Here is a 23860-nt window from a genome sequence, read left to right as displayed (position 1 = left end):
TTAGACACATGAGAACAGTGTCTTGATTTTCAGCTTTTCTTGAATTCAAAGGTTTGCTTGGCTTTTTCATATAGATCTGACAAAACTCCTCTAATAGGCTCCTTCTAGCTGTAAACTATAATGCTGATTGACTTCACCTTCTGTTTTTTGCTTTCTTACATACTTTCAGAAACCCTGCTTTTGTCATCTAGCTCAGCAGTTTAAGTTATGCTTTCAATTGCAGTTGATGTTTGGCTCAATACAATACAAATGGCAGAGCAGGGCTTAGCAGTGAAGTGTCTCTAGTCCCATAGTCCACATACGTAATTCCCCAACAGTGTATTCCTGTTTCAGAAACTTCATAAGTGTGGCATACCTTTGGCATAGCCTTCTTTCTGAATTTATTTATTCAGCCTATCTGTCATCCAAGCCAAGTGGAGCTACAGTTAACACTTGTACAAAAAGCCCACCAACCCAGTAATTTTTGCCAAATTAGTTTTTGGAAGTTATAGTTTCCCCCCTCATTTTCCTTAGTTTCCTTCAGTAATTACCTGGTTTAACACAGATGTAATTTTTTCCAGTAAACACTTAATTTCAAGGCTCTCATCTCCCTAGAATTAATCCAATATAAATAGATTTCTGTTACTCCAGCTTATTATCCCTTCCAAGTCTATTAGGTCACAGCTTGACACATAATATGATTTTAGAAAATCCCACTAAATGACTGATTAGAAATATAGCACTTCCCCCCAAAACAAACATAACCATTGATTTTGATTTTGCCCCTCTTCAAACTGTACTGTTTAAACTGCCCCTCTTCAAACTGTACTGTACTCTTTAAACTGTACTGATGCATGTCTTCTAGCAAGTGTATCCTTGTGTCTTAAAGATGGTCTTTTGAAAATAACCCTTCGGAATCCACCATAGGCTTAAATGAGGTAATTAAGAAGGAACATATTTGACCTTGTGTGTGTTCAGTTGTTTAGTCGTGTCCAACTCTTTGTGACCTCATGAACCATTGCCTGCCAGGCTTCTGTGTCCATGGGATTTCCCAAGCAAGAATACTGGAGTGGGTTGCCATTTCCTCCTCCAGGGGATCTTGCTGGACCAGGCAGGGATCAAACCTTTGTCTCTTTTGGCTGATGATTTGGCAGGCGGATTCTTTACCGCTGAGCCAACTGGGAAGCCCATCAGCATGAAATATGACACTCAAGCCAAGCACTAAATTAAAGGAACATGATAGCAGCTCTCACACGCAGTAGCTAGACTCATTGCTTTCAGGGCAAATTTTATTTTAGAATCAGAAAATTCTATCAGAATCACATATTTCCTAGACATTGAGATAAAAATATTAATACTGGTAGATGAATACTGTCAACAAACTGTAGGTCTCTATCAAAACTTGTTCTTCAGAGCAAATACATTCCCATTCTGACCTCCATTTTAGTCCAACCTTGGTCTTTTGGGCAGCTGAATGAGTTCCAGGATATTTCCAGAGGTCAAATCTAGGAGGTCAGTGAATAAATTGAATAAAAAGCTGAAGAGTTTCCTGTCAGCCATGTTATTCTGGCATAGTTGTCACCAGAAGGACAAAGGTAGCTCTAACATTAATATGTAAAAAACAGGAAATAACTTGTTAATTATTAAATCTTTGGTGAATGGTAAATCATCTTGCAATTGCTGGTGGTCCACAGACTAGGAAATATGAGAGCAGTATTTACTTTATTGCAGAGCTGGATCTGCAATGTTGCCAAGATATGCTTGTATTAGCTCTGTGACTTTGAGCAAATTATTTAACTTCTCTGTGCTGGTACCTTGTCAGTACTTGGGAAATATAGGTTGTTGTAAGGATCCAAATGAAATAATGTATGCAAAGTTACTATTGTTATGTGCTTTGCAATAAAGGGGAATATAAGTGGTAGAAGAACAAAAAATCATTTTAGAAGAAAAAGTTGTTTGAAAAAAAATTGGGCACAAATTGGTGAATATCTCTATCTGATATGGTCAGTAAAATATTGGCTGAGGAATATCCTACACCAAGCAAGCAAATTTATCTATCTAGAGGCAAAAGTGTAGTTACTCTATTTAAAGAGGTGGTAATGGGCAGCATGTTACTTCTTTTTAGCTAAGCAGAGATTCTTAAATCAACTTGGATGGAAAGGCCCAACATTAGAAGATTCCATGTGCATACATATAAGTGCAAGTGTTGGGGGATGGTGGGTTTTATAAAGGGTGTTTTGTTTTCTTTTATTGTTTTGACCTCTTAACTCTCCACTTGGTGATCTCTTAGGGCCCGAGTTTTGGTTAGTGTGGTAATCTTTTGGACAATTCATAAAGAGTTGAATTTCTCCCTTCCTGACGCAAACAGAAGGATTGCATTTCTGTATCTGCTTTGAAGTTAGGCATGTCCATATGACTTAGTTTAGCAAATAAAATGTGGGAGGAAGGGCTGAGACTCACCTCTGATTTTCTCCATTTTGATGACTAAGGAAGTGCAAGTTGAGGGGGAATCTACATCAGCCAACTCTGCCAGCTAGAAATGAGACATGCATTGTGAATGAGAAAAAAAAAAATATTGTGTTACCCAGTGAGATTCTGGAGGTGCTTATTACTGAAGCAGAGGCTAGACTATCCTGGCTAGTTGAGGCAGTGTAGGGCCAGGTATCTACTCATGGATTCAGAAGTAGCTAAGTGACACAACTGAACAGCCTGATGTTTACAAAGAATGATTATTCGAAGACAAAAATAGCCCCCACATACACAAAAAGAAAACCCTTCAGAATCTATGTCCTGGGAGCTCTTCCATTTGCACCAGAAACTGCTCTCCCTCTAGCTACTGTCTAGCTTGGGAGGTTGATAGGTTTATTCTTTATAATCCCCAATATAGATAACTATTATTAGCAAAATGAGACTGTGGACTAGTAGCTTCTTTCCTGATCACTTCTTACATCTCTCTACTTTGCCAACTACCTCTCTATCTCCCTATTTTCTTCCCCTCCTTCTTTCCTAAAGAAAAAAAGAATAGATGATTGAGCGTGTAAGTATGTTCCAGGTACTGTACACATTTCTAGATGTGTAAAGCCAAGTTACTATGATTTGGTCTCAAAGGAGCTTCTATCTAGTTAATGGCACAGTCTGACCTCCCTAAATAAATATTAATAATACTAACATAGAATGGTAAATGTACCATTACCAAGCCTGCTGAATAACAGCAGGCTTGGTAATAACATGGAGTGAGTATGATCTTATATGTCTAAATCTTGAAATTTCAATTACTCCAAACAATACACAAACTGTTTAGTAAGGAGATCTGTAGTTAATAATAGTCTTTTTGAAATTTGCTACATCATAAGTGTGGGAATATCTTGAGTAGACAGAGACCATTATTTTGAAACAGAAAAAAAAAATGATTAAATATGTAGAGTGTTTGAGGAACGCATGAGAAATGTCTATTTCATTCCATTAGGTCAAGATGTAGACCTTTCCAACTCACATGATTTTCTCTATTAGAACAAACAATCATATCTGAAAATGACAATAGGTGGAAATAATCTTATAACAAAGAAGATATATAAACATTGTTAGATGATTTGATCTCTAGCCAGGAACTGACAGTGTTGGAAAATATTTTGTAGATGATTGTACACTTAAAAGCCATAAACACTGACTGATGAAAGAAATTTACTGTTTTAATTTTAATTAAGTTTTGTTAACCCAAAGTGGCTGACTTTATTTTTCTGGGCTCCAAAATCACTGCAGATGGTGACTGCAGCCATGAAATTAAAAGACACTTACTCCTTGGAAGGAAAGTTATAACCAACCTAGACAACATATTAAAAAGCAGAGACATTACTTTGTCAACAAAGGTCTGTCTAGTCAAGGCTATGGTTTTTCCAGTGGTCATGTATGGATGTGAGAGTTGGACTATAAAGAAAGTTGAGCACCGAAGAATTGATGCTTTTGAACTGTGGTGTTGGAGAAGACTCTTGAGAGTCCCTTGGACTGCAAGGAGATCCAACCAGTCCATCCTAAAGGAGATCAGTCCTGGGTGTTCATTGGAAGGACTGATGCTGAAGCTGAAACTCCAATACTTTGGCCACCTCATGCGAAGAGTTGACTCGTTGGAAAAGACCCTGATGCTGGGAGGGATTGGGGGCAGGAGGAGAAGGGGACGACAGAGGATGAGATGACTGGATGGCATCACTGACTTGATGGACATGAGTTTGGGTGAACTCCGGGAGTTGGTGATGGACAGGGAGGCCTGGCATGCTGTAGTTCATGGGGTCGCAAAGAGTCGGACACGACTGAGTGACTGAACTGAACTGAACCCAAAGTGGAATTGCAATAAATGTAAATAACACATATGGAATGTGCTTTCTTTTTTATTCAGCAAAGCATACATTTTTTAAAAACAGAAAATCATTTCAAAAAAATCAGCACACATGCCACAAAACAAACCAAACATAACTAAGGTTCCCTGCTGATAACATACTGTGACTTCTTATTTGGTTTGTAGAGGTCACAGAAACTCACAGACTTACTATATATACACAATTAAAGATTCTAAGTGCTTATGTGGAACAAAGAACTTTGAGTTATAAAACCATGAATGGCTTATAGAAGCAATTTACTAGATCAGTCTTCGTTCTTAGGAACTCGAGTAATCTTGTTCTTTGACAGTTGAAAATAGATCATGTCTATATTTTCACAATCAGTGACCCACAGCTATTTTGCATCATTGGTGGAACTGGCAGAGTTGTCACTCTCTTCTGCTGGTGGACTGTGTCCCCGCTGGCTTGGAATAGCAGGAAGCACTCGGTTGGTCCGTAGAGGTTCTCCAGACAGAACTGGGAGGAAAGAATAGAAGGAAAGATTTTCAAGGTTTTCTTCCCTTAGGAATGGAATGGTGGTAGAAGAACTGTGTTATATCTGAAGGAATAGAGGTGCTTCTAAGAAGTTTTTCTTGCAGAGAGCTAAACTTCAGGAGGAAGTCATGTGTATCTGCATATCAAGCTTATACATAGTCAGGGATGTTGTGTGTGCGTGCTAAGTTGCTTCTGTCATGTCTGACTCTTGGTCAGCTTCCCCTGTCCATGGGATTCTCCAGGCAAGAATACTGGAGTGGGTTGCCATGCCCATCTCCAGGGGATCTTCCTGACCCAGGGATTGAATCCGCGTCTCTTATGTCTCCTGTATGAGCAGGCAGGTTCTTTACCAATGGTGCAACCTAGAAAGCTCCAGTCAGGGAAGTCAAATATGCGCCATATGAGGCGGGGCTGAGTTTGGTGAAAACATGATCAGGCTGTGTGTGCCTGGCAAAGTTCTCTTTTCCTTGGGTGGAGCAGCCCTTGAAAGCCAAGTCAGCACAAGGCCCTAAATAAGCCCCAAGACGTTTGTACTGTGCTTTTATGCAAACCTCAAAAGGTTCTCAGGTTTCTTTCAGAAAAGGCACTGTACCTTTCCATTTCTTTATCATAGAGCTATAGTTGACCAAAGATCTATATCTTTCCCTGTCTCCTTAAATTTAATCATGAAAAGCAAAGCTGCTGGGCTCTGCCAAAGAATATCCCCTCTCTTTGGCTTCTCTAGGCCATACTGGATTTAAGGCTAAGTGACTCTTTCCTTAAATGTCTTTGTGACTACATTTCTGCTTAAAGACAAGGTCAGACTTGAGTTTCATTCAGTGATTGAATTCACACCATCCAAAACTCTCTCTTTAACAAATTAGTAAGGGCAAGGAAAATAATCTGTCAAGGAAGAGGTCTTGGTTTCTGCTACTAAGTATGTGTGTGACTTTGGACAAATCTTCACTTCTCCCTTTCCTTATCTGAAAAAAAAAAGACAGAGTTGTCCTAAGACTCCATGGTTCTTGGTTTTTAACTAAACTAAACTCTTGACTTGTACCATCTGAACTGCAGTCTGGGGAAGAAAAGATATATTGCTTATTTACTCTGTGCAAATGGTTGCCAAGGATTTTGCACATGTCATCTCATTTAATCCTCTCAACAATCTTATCAGGTTGCACTGCTCTTACAGGCTACAGGAAGAAATTGAAGGAAAGAAAGGGTAAGGGACTTGTCTTAAATAGAGCAGCTTCTAAGTCATCTAATCTCTGCAATTAAGAGGATGTAGAGTGTGTGTGTGTACATGTGCATGCGAGCACTTGCACACAGGTTGTAAACCAGTGTGTTGGGATAGGAAGAACAGGAAGAAAGGAAATTAGAATCCAGTGAGTATTATTTGTTTCTTGAAGCAGCTGACTCAGTATCCTGTAGCTCTGCAACTTACTGCCTAAATAATAATGGGTGAGTCATGTGACCTCTCTGAATCAGCTTTCTAATCTACACTGTCTCAGAGTACAGATATAAGCATATACAAACTCAGAATTTCTGAGTGTGGGGCCCTGGAATCCATTTTATAACAAGCACCCCAGATAATACTTAGGCACAGGCAAACTTGATCACTTGGTGAATAGAATATAGTAACAGTTTATATTGGGAGAAGTTTTGTATAAAATAATGCCAAAAGTAAACCTGATGAACATCATACTTGATTATTCCTTTCTGCTAAGGACTGCACAGCCTGTGAGTACAGAGGTAACACATATTTCTTTCTGTCCAACATAGTAAGGAAAACAATGTCAGGAAGCCAGTCTTAGAATAATTTTTAAAGCATTAAAGACATTAAATAGTACATAGCAAAATAAACTTCTGTTATTGTTTTTATAGTCCAAACATAAAAATTCCTCAAGGAAGTGAGTATTTCTTTTAAACAAGCATTACCATGTTGGATGGAGCTTTAAAGACTGTTTCTAGTCTATTTTCCTATAATTTTCAAGTTTTGGTACTTGATGTTCTCTTGGAAAAATGAAACTAAACCGAAATAACATTTAGTCCTAATAACAGCACTACTATTTGCAAAGGAAGCTGAGGAAGATTGAAAATACTTACATTTTTGGTCTGGTAGGGGAGCTAGGTTGTTCCGAGTGAAAGGAAGATCCCTGATTTTGGGTCTGTTTGGGGAGAGATGCTGAAAATTTTGTCCTGGGGACAAACATAATTTGTGTCAATCATCTGAGACTCAACCAAGTGCAAATGATAAAATCCAGTGGATTAGAGAATCATACAAGGTGTTATAGATCATGAAATTTATGATGTTAACAACAAAATAACTACACCATATTCAGTTTCTATCACATGCCAGTCACCATTTAAGTGAAAGGAAAAATGTATCCAAAATCATTTCTTGAGTAAACTAGCTTTAAAAAAAAATTATAAACAAGCACAATTAGGGACTTCCCCAGTGGCACAGTGGATAAGAATCCACCTGCTAATGCAGGGGACATGGGTTTGAAGCCTGGATCAGGAAGATTCCACATGCTCTGCAGCAACCAAGGCTGGGCGCCACAACCACTGAGCCTGAATTCTAGAGCAAACTGAGGCCCACACACTCTATGGCCTGGGAATCACAGCTACTGAGCCTGTGTGCTGCAGCTACTGAAACCCACACACTTAGAGCCTGTGCTCTGCAACAAGAGAAGCCACTGCAAAAAGAAGCACGCACACTGCAATGAAGACTAGACCCTGCTCATGGCAACTAGAGAAAACTCAAACAAAGCAACAAAGACCCAATGCAGCCAAAAAAAAAAAAAAGAAAAAAAAAAACAAAAAACCAAGCACAGTTGGTCATATACTGCACAAAACTCAAAAGTTTGAAAAATAAAATAGTGTATTAATGTATCATGTATTTGTGAATCTGTGTTGAAGAGTGGGTGATGAGTAGGATATATTCTTCAAGATCAGTGTTTCTTAATCCTGGCTTCGCTGAGAAGTTATCTGAGGAGTTTAAAAAAAAAAAAAGATGCTACTCTGACTAAACACCAACCACACCAATCAAATGAGTATCTCAGGGGCTAGATAGGATGCCAGATTTGTTTCAGCTCCCAGGTGATTCTAATATGAATCTAGGATTGCGAATCATGAGATGGAAGATGAGAAGTGAATGAAAGCATTTTGGAGACCTGGAATATATCATTTAAATGACCAGTAGTGCTATGCTGGAGCTGTGCATACCCATTTTCAGGAATTTTGTGAGATGGTTGACATCACACTTAGTGGCTTGACTGACATCAGCCATAGTGGGAGTACTTACATCAGGGAAATCAACAAGCACCGATTTTTCTCTGAACAGCCACCTACTAAACATTTATTAGCACATGGGGACTGGGATGCAAAAGTAGGAAGCCAAGAGATAACTGGAGTAACAGGCAAATTCAGCCTTGAAGTACAAAATGAAGCAGGGCAAAGGCTAACAGAGATTTGCCAAAAGAACGCACTGGTCATAGCAAACAGCCTCTTCCAACAACAGAAGAGAAGACTCTACACATGGACATCACCAGATGGTCAATATCAAAATCAGATTAATTATATTTTTTGCAGCCAAAGATGGAGAAGCTCTATATGGTCGGCAAAAACAAGACCGGGAGCTGACTGTGACTCAGACCATGAACTCCTTATTGCCAAATTCAGACTTAAATTGAGAAAGTAGGGAAAAACCACTAGACCATTCAGGTATGACCTAAATCAACTACCTTACAATTATACAGTGGAAGTGACAAATAGATTCAAGGGATTAGATCTGATAGACAGAGTGCCTGAAGAACTATGGACAGAGGTTCATGACATTGTACAGAAGGCAGTGATCAAGACCATCCTCAAGAAAAAGAAATGCAAGAAGGCAAAATGGTTGCCTAAGGCGGTCTTACAAATAGCTGAGAAAAGAAAAGATGCAAAAGGCAAAGGAGAAAAGGAAAGATATACTCATTTGAATGCAGAGTTCCAAAGAATAGCAAGAAGAGAAAAGAAAGCCTTCCTCAGTGATCAATGCAAAGAAATAGAGGAAAACAATGGAGTGGGAAAGACTAGAGATCTCTTCAAGAAAATTAGAGATACCAAGGGATCATTTCATGCAAAGATGGGCTCAATAAAGGACAGAAATGGTATGGACCTAACAGAAGCAGAGGATATTAAGAAGAGGTGGCAAGAATACACAGAAGAACTATGCAAAAAAGATCTCCATGACCCAGATAACCATGATCCTGTGATCACTCACCTAGAGCCAGACATCCTGGAATGTGAAGTCAAGTGGGCCTAGGAAGCATTACTACAAACAAAGTTAGTGGAGGTGATGGAATTCCAGTTGAGCTATTTCAAATCCTAAAATATGATGCTGTGAAAGGGCTGCACCCAACATGCCAACAAATTTGGAAAACTCAGCAGTGGCCACAGGACTGTAAAAGGTCACAGTTTTCATTCCAATCCCAAAGAAAGGCAAAGTCAAAGAATGCTCGAACTACCGCACAATTGCACTCATCGCACACACTAGCAAAGTAATGCTCAAAATTCTCCAAGCCAGGCTTTAGTGGTATGTGAACCGTGAACTTTCAGATGTTCATGGCAGATTTAGAAAAGACCGAGGAACCAGAAGTCAAATTGCCAACATCTGTTGGATCATAGAAAAAGCAAACAAGTTCCAGAAAAACATCTACTTCTGCTTCATTGACTACGCCAAAGCCTTTGACTCTGTGGATCACAACAAACTGGAAAATTCTGAAAGAGATGGAAATATCAGACCACCTGACCTGCCTCTTGAGAAATCTGTATGCAAGTCAAATAGCAACAGTTATAACTGGACATGGGAAAACAGACTGGTTCCAAATTGGGAAAGGAGTAAGTCAAGGCTGTATACTGTCACCCTGCTTATTTAACTTGTATGCAGAGTACATCATGAGAAACGCTGGGCTGTATGAAGCACAAGCTGGAATCAAGATTGCTGGGAGAAATATCAATAACCTCAGATATGCAGATGACACCACCCTCATGGCAGAAAGTGAAGAAAAACTAAAGAGCCTCTTGATAAAAGTGAAAGGGGAGAATGAAAAACGTGGCTTAAAACTCAGCATTCAGGAAACTAAGATCATTGCATCTGGTCCTATCACTCCATGCAAATAGATGGGGAAACAATGGAAACAGTGACAGACTTTGTTTTTCTAGGCTCCAAAATCACTGCAGATGGTGACTGCAGCCATGAAATTAAAAGACTCTTGCTCCTTGGAAGAAAAGCTATGACCAACCTAGACAGCCTATTAAAAAGCAGAAACATTACTTTGCCAACAAAGGTCTGTCTAGTCAAAGCTATGGTTTTTCCAGTAGACATGTATGGATATGAGAGTTGGACCATAAAGCAGGCTAAGCACCAAAGAATTGATGCTTTCGAACTGTGATGTTGGAGTAGACTCTTGAGAGCCCCTTGGGCTACAAGGATATCAAACCAGTCAATACTAAAGGAAATCAGTCCTAAATATTCTTTGAAAGGTCTGAGGCTGAAGCTGAAGCTCCAATACTTTGACCACCTGATGAAAAGAGCCTACTCATTGGAAAAGACCCTGATGCTGGGTAAGCTTGAAGGCAGGAGAAGGGGATGACAGATGAGATGGTCGCACAGCAACACTGACTCAATAGACATGAGTTTGAGCAAGGTCTGAGAGATGGTAAAGGACAGTCTGTGGGGTCCCAAAAAGTTGGACACAACTGAGTGAATGAACAACAAGGACAACAGGATCAGATAGGATTAGGCTTAATTCCCAACTTGAGCAAGTGATGTTCTCTCAGTCTCAACTTCCTCATATGTAAAAAGTGGATAATAGCTTTCTCTGTCTTTTCCAGTTGTTATAAAGATTAACTAAGAGAACAAAGGTAAAGCATTTAGTTTATAAAGTAAACAATAAACATTAGCAATTATTACAGTGTTATTCTGTGGCATTTTAAAATATGATCTCCTAGAGAGTGGGGCATGTATTCATTTGATCTTTTACTTAGCAGTCTAGTAGGAACCAGAGTCACTACAGTAAGGCCCATAGGGTTTAAGTCTTCTGTTTGGGTAAAGCAGTCCTTACAACAGGGGGAAAAGATCCACCCCCTATCTGCTTCAGTGAGTCCAGTGGTAGATTTTTAGGGGTGGTCATCTGAGCAGTGTCATTTGAGCAATATTAAGCAAAATTTCCAGTCTCCTGGGTGTACATTTTGCCTTATGTTTTTATTCCTTTGAACTTTGAAGGTTAAGTAACCTCATAAGTGAAAGTGAAATCACTCAGTCCTGTCTGACCCCATGAGCTGTAGCCTACGAGGCTCCTCCATCCATGGAATTTTCCAGGCAAGAGTACTGGAGTGGGTTGCCATTTCCTTCTCCAGAGGATCTTCCCTACCCAGGGATCAAGCCCAGGTCTTCTGCATTGCAAGCAGATGCTTTTACCATCTGAGCCATGAGGGAAGCTCATAAGCCATTGTTTAAAAAAAAAAAAAAAAAAATTCCTGAGTAGAATTACAGTAAAACCTGTATCAACTCATACTGACTATTTATCCATGAACACTGGAGCAGAAATTTGCAAAACCAAAAATGAGATGATAATTACGGGTAACGCTATAGAGCACTTACTATGGTCAAACACTGAACTAATTGCTATATATGTAATCTCATTTAATCCTAACAGTCACTTTCCCTTGTGAGAGAGGTACTATCATCCCCAGTTTCCAAATAAGGACACTGTGATTTGGAGGAGTTCTGAATGGAGCTCAAGGTCATATGACAGGAAGTGACAGAATCTGGACCCAACCCAGGTCTGTCTGGACCTAAAATTCACACCATGCTGCCTCCTTAGGGGCCAAAATGGTATAGATAGGATGGGAGAAGTGGCAGAGAGGGACTTCAGCAGTGATTTGGGAGGAGGTGCGAGGAGAGTTAAACTTTTTGCCACCCTGACATTTTGCTCAGTTTTGACGAACAAGGTAGAATGTGCATAGTTCAGAGATCTCTTATCTGTGCTGCGGGCGCTTTCAGCGAGTGTCCAGCCTATGAAGGATGACCACTGTCTTAGAATAAAAAGGCAGAAAATTTTCTCATAGTTAAATGAGGAAATAGAAGAGAATGAAGATTAATAATAATAACAAATACACACAGCACTCATCTATTGCAAACTCTTTGCATTCCAGAGCCTAGAGTACAAAGAGAAAGCAAGGTGTTCAAAGTGGCTGATGGGAATAGAAACAGATAAAGTACTTTTGAAGGCCATGAGTAGTGCTGTGAAGATATCACAGAGAAAAGAAGGGTCTAGAGAGATCAATGTGTCTTGAATCCCATAGACCTTGCTTAAACATTTGCTCTGCCACTTCCTAGCTACCTTATGACCTTAGGCAGGTGGGGTAACCACTCTAATCCTCCAATTTCTTCATCTCTAAAATGGGGATTAGAAGCTCCTCTCCTGCAGTGCTGTTGAAGGGGAAGTCTGTGGTTCACTGCCTCCGAGGAGGCTTAACAAGGGGGAGGAGGGATTCTTTCATGATGGATAGTAAAAACGGGCCACACTTCCCACAGCAGTCAGGAGCCTTCTACATAGGAGGCAAGTTTGGGCTGGTTCTTAAAAGAGTGTAGGACTCTATCAAGCACTCAGTGGATGGAAGGTTAAAAGAAAAACAAAAGAAAACAAAACACGGGCAAAGACGTCGTAGAGTAAAAGGTATGGGGTCCTCAAGAACTGAGAAATATTCAAGGGACTGTTCAAGGGGATGGGGGCAGGGGGAAGGATTGAAATGGGAGGTGCAGAAGTTGAGAAAGGCAAGTGAGGCCAGGCTACATTGGAGGACTTTGCCAGCTAAAGAATCTGGCCTTTGTCCTAGAAAGATGCAAAGCTGCTGATGGGTTTAAACAGAGGTGGTCACGACTTCAGACCTACGGAGGGAGGAGAGGAAGTTGTTGCTGGGATAGTCTAGAAAATTCTGGAGAAGAAAGTTCTCTCTTGAGGGAGAAAGGAAGCAAGCACTTTCTTAGGTTCCTTGTGATGACTTGTAAATAACCAGGCTGGTAGCAAACACCACAGAACTCTCTGTTCCATTTTCTCTGAAAGCTGCTTGCAATGAATTAAGCTGATGTGCTCCAAATTCCCTCATTTAGGTTAAGTGCCTTATCCCCCATCCTCTCCATCTAGCCCACTGACAGGTCTCAATAAATGTTAAGCAATAATCATTACAGCTAAATGTTCAGGGTTGCTGATGTCAGCACAGGATATTAGCTGCCAGGAATTCAAACGGTAGTAATCACTGCTAGCCCATATTATTTCTACTAAACCCAGGGCAGGAAAAGAAAAAATCCAGGGGAGAGAGACGATCCAAGTTCAAGCCAGTGGTGCAGTGGTATGATTTATAGTACCCAATTGCTTTACCACATTAGGTTTTCACATCAAGTATGGGAGCTCAGTGCAGAAATTTGCTGAGTTTCAACCCGCCTAAACTAACAATTTAAACCACTTAAGTGAACTCTCCCAACTGTAGTCTGGAAGTTTCAGTAGTTGTAAAAAAAAAAAAAAAATCTCAAATTGGGTTAAAAATATTTGCAAAAATAAAATCCATAAGGCAGAAATATTTTTCTTTGGGGGAGGATGGTGTAGTTTCTAAGAAAATCACATCGTAAATAATTTGGTAAGCATGCTATCAACTGGATTTTGAGATTTAAAGACAGAAATAAGGGAAGCCCTTATTTTGTGGGTTTGATCCCTGGGTAGGGAAGATCCCCTGGACGAGGAAATAGCAACCCACTCCAGTGTTCTTGCTTGGAAAATCCCATGGACAGAGGAGCCTGGCAGGCTACAGCCCATGGGGTTGCAGAGTCAGACATGACTTAGCAATTGAACCACTTCCACCACTATTGTGTATGTGCTCAGCCCGACTCTTTGTGACCCAATGGACCCACCAGGCTCCCCTGTCCATGGTATTGTCCCTGGCAAGGATACTGAAGTGGATGGCCATTTCCTCCTCCAGGGGATGTGTCCAACCCAGGGACTGAACCCTCATCTACTTGCATTGCAGGTGGACTCTTTTCCTCTGAGCCACCAGGAGGCTGTGTGGTAACTTCTTAGGAGATCTGGGTTAAAGTTCTGAATATGTCACTAATTAGTTGTAAGACTGAACAAGTTGTTTTAACTTTTCTAGGCTATGTACATTATAACTGGAAAGTCCTTTATCAAACAAAATGGCCCCAGACTGTGTATCCAGAGAGTAGGAAAACTGTAGCTGAGAGAGATGACATGTCTTGCCTTATCAGTCAGGGCTCATTCAGGAAAATGGAGACTTCTTTAGGCCTCTGAAAGAGAGGCAATTTCATATAGAAATTTCGTTAGGCTGGTGGTGGAAACGCTGAGAAGCCAGATGACAAGGTTAAAGGACGTCCAGAAATTAACCACAGGAGGAGGATGCAACCACTTCTAGTCTGGAGTATAAGAGAAAGAGCTGGTATTACCAAGGCCCAGAAGCTACTGGGAGCCAGAACCACAAGTGAGGGGCTGTGTGGAGGAAGCAGGAGGAGTAGAACCCCTGCTGGGGATTCCAGAGGAAGCAGAGGGACATTGAGGAGAGCTACACTGGTTTTCCTCGTTCTCCTGCTCTTACTCTTGCCAATGCCTCCTGGCACTTCCCCAAAAGTACCTGGAGGCAGCTTCCAGGGAGCCTGGGAGGTATAGTTTCCTGAGATACAGACTAGAGCTGAAAGTAAGAGACTAGATCTGAGAGCAAAAAGGCAGTTGAATAGTATATTTGCTTAAATGCCATCATCTATAGCTTGTGTCTAAGGCACTGGGCTTAGTGTAGGGCCTGGCACATAGTTTAAAAAAAAAAATCCACAAATTTGTGTGTATTTATATAGTACTATGTTCAAGTCACTATTTTAAGTATTATAAATGTATCAATTTGTTTAACCTTAATAGCAATTCACACGCCTAAAAGTTGGGTATTTCTTCCCATTTTTGACATGGGGAAACAAAGGTTCAGAGAGATTCATTAACAGCAAGTAAAAGAGAGCCAGGACTTATGGACAAAACAACAACAAAAGTGTGACTTTAAAAGACCTCTCTTGGGGAATTCCCTGGAGGTCCAGTGGTTAGGACTCAAGTCTTTGATTGCTGTGGACCCAGGTTCAGTTCTTATCGGGGGAACTAAGATCCTATAAGCCATGTGGTAGCCAAAAAAAAGAAAAAAAAAAAAAAGAATTTTTCTCTTAACCACTGGATATGCTGCCTCTTGACAAATTATAATAATAGACACTCAAAAATCATTTAAAGAATGAGTGAAGACTAGGGTCCTTTCCATTTAAAACCCTTATGATTTTCATCTGTAAACATGAGAAAAAAATCAATTTAAAGTGAGTTGTATGATCAACTTAGAAAATCCATGTTCCTGAAAGTTCATTTATAGACTGAAGATTCCTGGGATATTTATCTTGTCATGACTCAGTTACCTAGAATGGCTCCTAGTTATTATCAGCACTCAAAAACATTGGTTGAAAAAAATAAAAGCTTTGATCCAGGCACAGCTAATCATTTAACATTCCCTTGGAGAATTCTGCTAGCCCTTTTCTGCTTTCCTGCCCCTAGGGACTTTTCAAGTTACTTCATTGGAAAAGTGAAATCAATCCTCAAATCAACTTTATTGAATTTTCTTTTAAGTAACATGGAAAGTTTTAGATGGCACATGTGACAGAATCTATGAATTCTCTATTCAATATCTACTCCCTTTTTTCTCTTAGAAATGAAAATCCAGTTTTAGAGGTACAGTCATATGATCAGCTAAAAGACAACAACTCCCAGTCTCCCTTGCAGATAGGCAGTCATGTGACTAAAGTTCTGGTCAATGAGATGGAAGTAGACTCTAGGACTTATGGACAATAACTCATTACACTTGCTCTTAGCCAAAAGGCCGAGAAGTGATAGGAGATAACTTATTAATGGGAGATAATTCAGATTGGGGACGTCCATTTCCCCCTCCCTGTCTTCCTTTCTCCCTGCCTGCCTCTCTCCTTTCTCCTGCTCTTTCTCCAAAGGATAAAGACCATAGGTTAAGTTGTAGAGAATACAGATGGAAGGAGCATGGGTCTCTGGTGATCATGGTTCACCAAGCACTGGGAACCATAACATTCAACTTCTTTCATATGAGAGGAATAAACTTTTATGTTGCTTAAACCACTGTTACTTTGGGTTTCTGTTACAACAGATGAACCAATTCTAACTGATAAAGAGAAAACAGCCCCAGGCTGTCCTGGGAACAGAAAAAGAACAAGGCTTTCAAAAATCTAAAAAAAAAAAAAAAAAAATTTTTTTTTTTCTAAAAAGAAGATATTAGCCAGGACAGGACTAACTCCAGAAGGCAGCCTGAGCCAAGGCCCTGGAGGCCATCAAAGTGATAAAAGACAGGAAACCAATATCTTTGCTTCCTTACCCCTCCACAGAACACAAGGAATACTACCCACACTCCAGTGCTCTGAGGAGGAAGACCTTGAGGGAAGTTCTTCTCAGGAAATAGCCGTCATGTATTTATTCAAATAAATATGTTTAAATACAAATAAATATGAGAGAAGTCGTATGCTGCCTCACAGGTTTCAGACACCAGGCACGTGTAAATGAGTGAGGAGAGTCAGACTCATGCTGCATATTAAATGGGAAGGAATAGTTCTTACCTCCAAAGATATATGGATCACATCTACTTCTTAAAATATATATAAACCCTCTTGGTCTTTCACTTTTCTACTTTTGAAAGAAACATGGATTCAAGAAACATATCATTTTACCTCTTAACCCCACTATAAGAAAAACAACAGAAACTTATTGATAAAGAACAACAGACACTCCATGGAAAGAGACTAGAGAGTGGTGTGGACTGGGCTGAACTGGGGACAGTGATGTCCAAATGTTGTTCATAGGGATACTGGTTACTCAGATCTAGCCAATTATTGCCAAATGGAATTTGTGTTTAGTGTTGCTAGATTTTTCAATTTCTCAGGAAAAGCTAGAAATTTAAATTTTTACGTGAAAACTTCATGATTTTTAAATGTTAGTGATTAATTCACTTGATGACAAAATAAGATATTATAGTAATGACCTGGTTTTGGAAGCTGTCCTGAAGCTTGTGCTTTAGAACAATAGATCTTAGTCTCCACTGTACCTTAGAATCACCTGTGGGTGATTTAAAAAAATATAAATAAAAGTTTTAGTGTGATATGTTTGTTTAGAAATGGGTGAAAAGTAGACACATATATATTGCTTGTATGTGTAAAAAATATAGATTCTTTAGTGTGATGTGCTTATTTATTTAAAATGTATATATATGTATATATACAAATACTTAAATACATATAAAATACTTCTGGAAGGATAAGCAAAAAATTTTTTTTTTTGCAAAAAATTAATAACATAGTTTGCTTTGGATGAGGGGCACTACATAGCTGCAGGCAGACACAGGAGGGAGAACTGCCAGGTAGTCCTTTGACGTGTTTGGAGTCTTGAAACATAAGTGTGTGATGTGTTCCCTTTCTACACATACACGTGGAAGGCATTACTCTTTTCCCTTCTGCCTCACCAAAATTTTGGTTCAGTGGGCCCAGAGTGGGCATTGAACACCTGATTTAAAAGCAAACAGTCACACAAACAAATCAACCCCTTGTAGGTGATATTGGCAAGTATCCCTGCTTAAGAATCCTTGCTGGTGGAGATAATAATATTCCTGCTCCAATCTGCCAGTCACCACACATATTTGGTGGGATGGGATAAGATGAGAAGGCACATGCTTCTACCTGATGGTTGTCCTCAGGTTGGAAAAGCAGACTGTTTGCCTAGCCTGACATCCTGAATCCAGTGGACTAAAGGGAAGTCCTTCAGGCTACCTACTCTCCCTCCTTACTCAGGATGGTATGACATGTTTCTTGTACAGAATCTGTCAGGAATGAGGAAGGACATTACCTGATGAAGGATTATGTAGATGAGGAAGATGTGGGGGCCCTGATACTTCCTGGTGGCCAGATCTGCTGGTGAGCAACCTGTCTAGCAGCTTGTCAGATGAAGACCTAGTCCAGGCTTTATAGAACACCGGGTGAGAATCACCTTTCCAAGGGTTATCTAGCAATGCCTGGCAGCCAGTTCTGTTATTCAACAAATCTTGCTCACTTCGGCTTTTCTGAGATCGCTGGGCCGCATGATGAGTACCAGAGCTCAGGCCAGCATGGGAAGTGGCCCCCTGGGAGGCTGTCAGGAAGTTATGGCCCAGGGTGATGGGTGGGAGGCTCTGTGTTCTGATTGGTGGAAGCCCTTTACGGGCCAGAGGCTTCTTTTCTGGCAAGTGATATTTTGAGTTTTCTGAGGTCCTCTTCTTAAAGTCAACCATAGCCACCTGCTCACCAGGCTGCTCTTGGCAGTTGGTATCCACGTTGCTGTCAAAGGTGGTGATGATGTCATCGACTTCCGAGGCGTGCTCCCCTCTGTGCCAGTCCCTGCTGGGGTCCTTCTGATAAGCCCTCTGCTCTTCCTTTTTGTTCTTGCAGAAGATTTGATTGAGCATGCTGAACCGTCCCTCCTTCTTCTGGGGTCTACTGTTCTGGGCAGGAAGGGGTCTAGGAGGCTCTGTTCTACAGGAATATAAAACAAGGATGCTCTGTGAGAACAGGAAGTGGCACAACAGCAGTCATCAAACAAAATACCTCCCTCTATTCCATCTCCAGGAAGGAAATCATTCAAAGTCATTCAGCGCCCTCTCAAGTTAAAGGCGATGTGCGAAAGCTACTCACAGCACCCTTTGCCACCCCCTTCCTTGCCATGGTCAGTCCACTGTCCATAATTAGAATATTTCTTAGTTAGACTTTGCTTGTTCCCTCAGGAACTATCCTTTCAAAATTTGTTTTTGCCAGGGAATCAAGTAAGCGGAAAATACCAAATACCTTCAGGGGTTACTGCTCTTACTTCTTAAGGCCAGTCAGTAGGAGTGCCAGCTTTAAGTCAAAGAAATAAAGGCCAAATGTTGTGTTCAGGCTTTAGCTAGCAGCTGGGTGGAGGCTGCAGAGCTGGGGGAGGGGAGTCTGATTTTTTTCAGGCGTTCTCTGAAAAGGCTCCCCGGAGATAAGGGCAGAGCTCTGACATTATCCACCTCAGGAAGCCTGCCCATTTTACGCAGTTTGTGTGTTATTTGTTTCCTGTTGAGTTTTTACTAAATTTCCTATTGAAAAACACTTAAAATAAAACATACCAAAGAAAGCCAAGGAGGGAAGCTTTTGTCTGGGCTTGGGCTGTTGAACAGGAAGTGTGTATGCCAGAATTTGGGCGTGGCAGCAGAAGAAAAGTGAGCAGTGTCCAATGGGCAGGCAAATTCTGCAGGGAAAAAGATCTGCAGTTGGCTGGCTGGCTCTTCTTGTGTGGAGTTTCCCTGAGGCACTATGCTGTTTTTGTTGCTTGGAAATTTCTGTGTTATTCTCTTTTGAGGCCACAATTGATTTAGTGCTTTCTGCGGTATGGGTTAATGATGAAACCGGACCTGTGTGCATGCCCTAAAAGCAATATTGCAACATTACTCCTTGCAGTGAGATATTGTAACCTGTGGTTTGAAAAGTATCACTCCTCATTTTGGCCACATCTAATGAAATTTTTTCTTTTTCCTGTAGGTCACACAGTGTATAATTGAATCTTTACTCCTGTGACAAATTTTTATCTTCCTCCTTTTACCTTCCAAAAGGCTTTGTGAAATATGAAACACAGATTCTGCCCTCCTGACAGTACCAGAGAGAGAACCCCAGGAGATCTCTAGCATTCCTCCAAGTTTTCCCATATAGAATTATGCCCCTGTGCTAACTAAATTAACTAAATGCTAATGCTACTTTAGCATCTTCTACAATCAACCTCCTCTTCCTATTAAGGTTGTGATTTTGGCCAGTGGGTCTCAAAGTGTGGTTCATTGAACCCTGGAGGTGAGGTCTCTGACAGGCTTCATGAGGTTAAAACTACATTCATAATAATATCAAGATGTTGTCTTTTTCACTGGACTGCTTTTTACACCAAGCATGCAAGAGAGCAAATGGGTAAAACAATAGGCTCTTTGGCACAAATCAAGGTAGTAGTAACAATAGACTTTCATTAAAACAAAATTGCTATTTAATTTAATAATGCCCAGTAAAAGTTATTCATTTTACTAAATATTGATACTTGAGATGCATTTTTTTTTTTTTTGGACAAAATAGAAAGTACTCATAAACAATTCTGTTATATACTGGCATCACCAACTCAATGGACATAAGTCTGAGCAAACTCTGGGAGATGGTGGACTATAGGGGAGCCTGGAGTGCTGCAGTCCATGGGTTCACAAAGAGTTGGACATGACTGAGCGACTAAACAACAACAACCCTATACTAATATATGATGGATGTTTTAAGGTAAAACATTTGTGGAATTGTTTGAGGGGAACTAGATACTTTTTTCCCCCATGAAACATCATTTCAATGGCTTCTAGGCAAGCTATGGTTATTTGGAGTTGGGCATTTAATTTTTCAAAAATGAACAGAGTGAGTCTGTCATTTCAAGGTAAACAATTGACAGTAATTGTTGCCAATGACAAAAATCTAACTTTCATGCAAAAAATGAGAAATTTTGAAAAATTTGTATGCATACTTTGAGCTTGATAGCTTCCTGACACATAAAACCTTTTCTGATGAGATCAGTGGTGACATTAATAAATGTGATTTTTTTTCTAATGTTGTAAAATGAAATGTATTATTTAATGGAAGATCTTCATAACTAAGCAAACCAATGTTTTTCAAATGACCAATGCAAGATATAAAATCATGCATAGGTATAAGACACATTTAAGGTGCTAGAGAGATGAATGGATTTTAATGTAACAGAATTCAAAAAGTTCACTGATAAGGTGACAAAGTCCACACTGCAACTAATCTTTGGGAAACTATTAGATTGGTACAAAAATAATTGCGGTTTCAGACCATAAATTTTAAGTCATTATAACTAGGCCCAAACCGATCTTTATTAATCAAAATAAGAACTATTACAATCAACACGTTTTTGCCAACGAGAAATAAGTTTGTTTATTCCTGTAGCGTAAAATCCATGCTTCGGGATTCGATGAACCGTTGGAAAGCATCTTCTGCCTCCTGCTGACTGTGAAAGCATTTCCGCTATAAAAAGTTGTCGAGATGCTTGAAGTGACAGTCGGTTGGCAAGAGGTCAGGTGAATACGGCAGATGAGGCTAAACTTTGTAGTCCAATTCGTTCAATTTTTGAAGTGGTGGTTGTGTGACATGTTGTCGGGCATTGTCATAGAGAAAAATTGGGCTCTTTCTGTTGATCAGTGTTGGCTACAGGCATTGCAGTTTTCAGTGAATCTCATTGATTTCCTGATACAGATTTCTCAGATGTAATGGGTTCATTGGGATTCAGAAAGCTGCTGTGGATCACTCGAGCGGCAGACCACCAAACAGTGACCACGACCTTTTTTTAGTGCACGTTTGGCTTTGGGAAGTGCTTTGGAGCTTCTTGGTCCGACCACTGAACTGGTCATCACTGGTTGTTGTCTAAATTTCACTATTTCTTGCATGTCATAATCTGATCAAGAAATGGTTTCTTGTTGTTGCATAGAATAAGAAAAGATGACACTTCAAGACGACAATTTTTTTTTTTTTAATTTCCGGTCAGCTCATGAGGCATCCACTTATTGAGCTTTTTCCCCTTTCCAATTTGCTTCAAATGCCAAATAGCCATAGAATGGTGGATACTGAATTCTTTGGAAACTTCTCGTGTAGCTGTAAGAGGATCAGTTTTGATGATGGCTCTCCGTTGTTCATTGTCAACTTCTGATGGTCAGCCACTGTGTTCCTTATCTTCATGGCTCTCACGTCCTTTGCAAAACTTCTTGAACCACCACTGCACTGTATGTTCATTAGCTGTTCCTGGCCCAAATGTGTTGTTGATGTTGCAAGTTGTTTCTGCTTCTTTGCAACCCATTTTTAACTCAAATAAAAAAATCATTCAAATTTGCTTTTTGTCTAACAACATTTCTATAGTCCAAATAAGTATAAAAGAAACAGCAAGTAATAAGTCATTAGAAAAAAGACATAAAGTGAGAAATGCACATTAGAATGTTGTATAACATAACCACATTTATAAGAATGTACCCCAATATCAAATGGCAAAGTTCAACAGTGTAAAACTGCAATTACTTTTGTACCAACCTAATACTACTTGTTAAGTTTTGGTGTAGTATCAGAGGAAAAGTATCCATAGTTATCTCAAAAGTCTATTGAAATATTCCTCCCTTTTTTACCTATGTGTCTATGTGAGGCCAGATTATTTTCATACACTTCAGTCAAAACAGTCACATTGCAATGGGTTGAATGCAGAAGCAGATGTGGGAATCCTGCTGTATTCTATTAAGCTTCTATAAAGCTATCAAGGAGAATTGAAGAGCAAAGTAGAATAAAGCTGCTCTTTTCATCACACTTATTCTGGATGGTTTTGAAGAATAATTTATTTTTAACTAAAAATATGGTATTAATCTTAACTTGTAATGGGTTATTATCACTTTAAGTTACTAACTAAATGTTTTATCAAAAGTGTCTCAGTTTTAGACACTTTTCATGCCATAAATATCGATAGGTGTAACTCACATAAACAAAAGCTCTTTTGGGTCCTCCATAATTTTTGAGTATAAAAGGATCCTGAGAACAAAGAGTTGGAGAAATGCTGATTTAGGCAAAAGAGCAATTAGTGTATTGCCTAAACGGATGTGGAAAGGGAGAAAAAGGAAAGAAGAGATTAGAGTTCAGTAAATGTTAGGCTGATACATTCAGGCTTACTACTACCATTTCGTTTCACAGATTCAAGGACATATCATTGTTAGATATTGTTGTCAATCAAAAAAAATGCACAACATGAGAGCTGTGAGTCACTATTTATTTGGGGGAAAATGAGGACTATAGCCCAAGAGACAGCATTTCTGATCACTCTGAGAAACTGCTCAGAGTGGTGAGCAGAGGTGGCTGGGAAGGTTTTGGTGAAGGGGAAGTACATGCAATCAAGCACATACTTTTTGCAGGAGCCTGCTGCTAGTCTAAGGAACAGTTGTCACCGTGAAAGATTTTTGTGCTTTTCTCGATATGAGGAGATGCAAGAACAGGGCTCATAAAATTGGTTCCTGAAAACATCTAACTATCTAGAGACCTGTTCTGTCAGTAATTCCAGGGCACAGAGAGCTTCATTTCTGCTCTCCACCTTGAGCTCCTTTCCGTGGTGGGGCTGTTGAAAGTCAGCGGCTGCAGAAGCATGTGGTTTAATCCTTGTCGAGGTAGATGGCAAGTGCCAATTTGTAGTTGGCAGTGGCAAACACAATTATTAAGTTATAGATCGTTTTGTGCTGGTCTTGGCAGTTTAGACAATTGCATCCAATTTTATAAATCTTTGAGACGAAATAAAAAATGAGCGCCTCGCGGCGTGCTCACCTGCCCTCTTGGGAGAGGAGCTTGACACAGTCCGCGTGGCCGCAGTACAGGGCGTAGGCCAGGGGCGTGCTCTCGTTGATGTCTCGCAGGTTGCCGTCCATGCCCAGCTCTAGCAGTGACTGCACACAGTCTGCTTTCCCTGCAGCTGCAGCCCAGTGCAGAGGTGTCCTGGGGGGCCACGGGGGGACAGCACAATGTCTGAGTACATGAATGATACAGGTTACCTAGCTGACAACAGCTCCTGCTCAAAGTTGGGTCCTGGCAGGACAGACTTGTTGCTACTTAACAGTGTGGAAATGGGATGCACTAAATGGGGCTTCAGGGTGATGGTGTATGTATACCCAGGCCTCTCCTCTAATTCCGATACTCTGTGGCCTTTCCCCTTCTTTGGTCTTTCTGCGAATTTCCTCAAAAAGGAAGTAGTGGGTCAAAGGGGAGGAACAATTTGAAGGCTCTTTATACTTAGTGCCAGATTGCCTTCCAAGAAAACTGACTCAATTTTTCCTCCTACCAGCTGTGT

The 23860-nt window shown here is 40.2% G+C and overlaps 1 protein-coding gene across 1 annotated transcript in view; it reads right to left on the bottom strand.

Annotated features, from left to right (window-relative positions):
• Positions 1-4362: 4362 nt before the first annotated feature.
• Positions 4363-23860, bottom strand: part of ANKRD55 (ankyrin repeat domain 55) — a 102683-nt gene continuing 83185 nt past the window's right edge. Inside the window, exons 8-11 of the mRNA XM_061129774.1 lie at positions 23341-23508; positions 17813-18474; positions 6930-7022; positions 4363-4826 (exon numbers count right to left, since the gene is read on the bottom strand). Coding sequence (XP_060985757.1) covers positions 4705-4826; positions 6930-7022; positions 17813-18474; positions 23341-23508 — 1045 coding nt within the window. The 3' untranslated portion in view covers positions 4363-4704. The remainder of the gene's footprint in view (positions 4827-6929; positions 7023-17812; positions 18475-23340; positions 23509-23860) is intronic.

The sequence above is a fragment of the Dama dama genome, chromosome 25 (assembly GCF_033118175.1).
Source record: "Dama dama isolate Ldn47 chromosome 25, ASM3311817v1, whole genome shotgun sequence".
NCBI classification, from domain to species: domain Eukaryota; kingdom Metazoa; phylum Chordata; class Mammalia; order Artiodactyla; family Cervidae; genus Dama; species Dama dama.
Note: the sequence above shows the minus strand (reverse complement) of the source record. Positions and strands in the feature narration are given on the sequence as shown.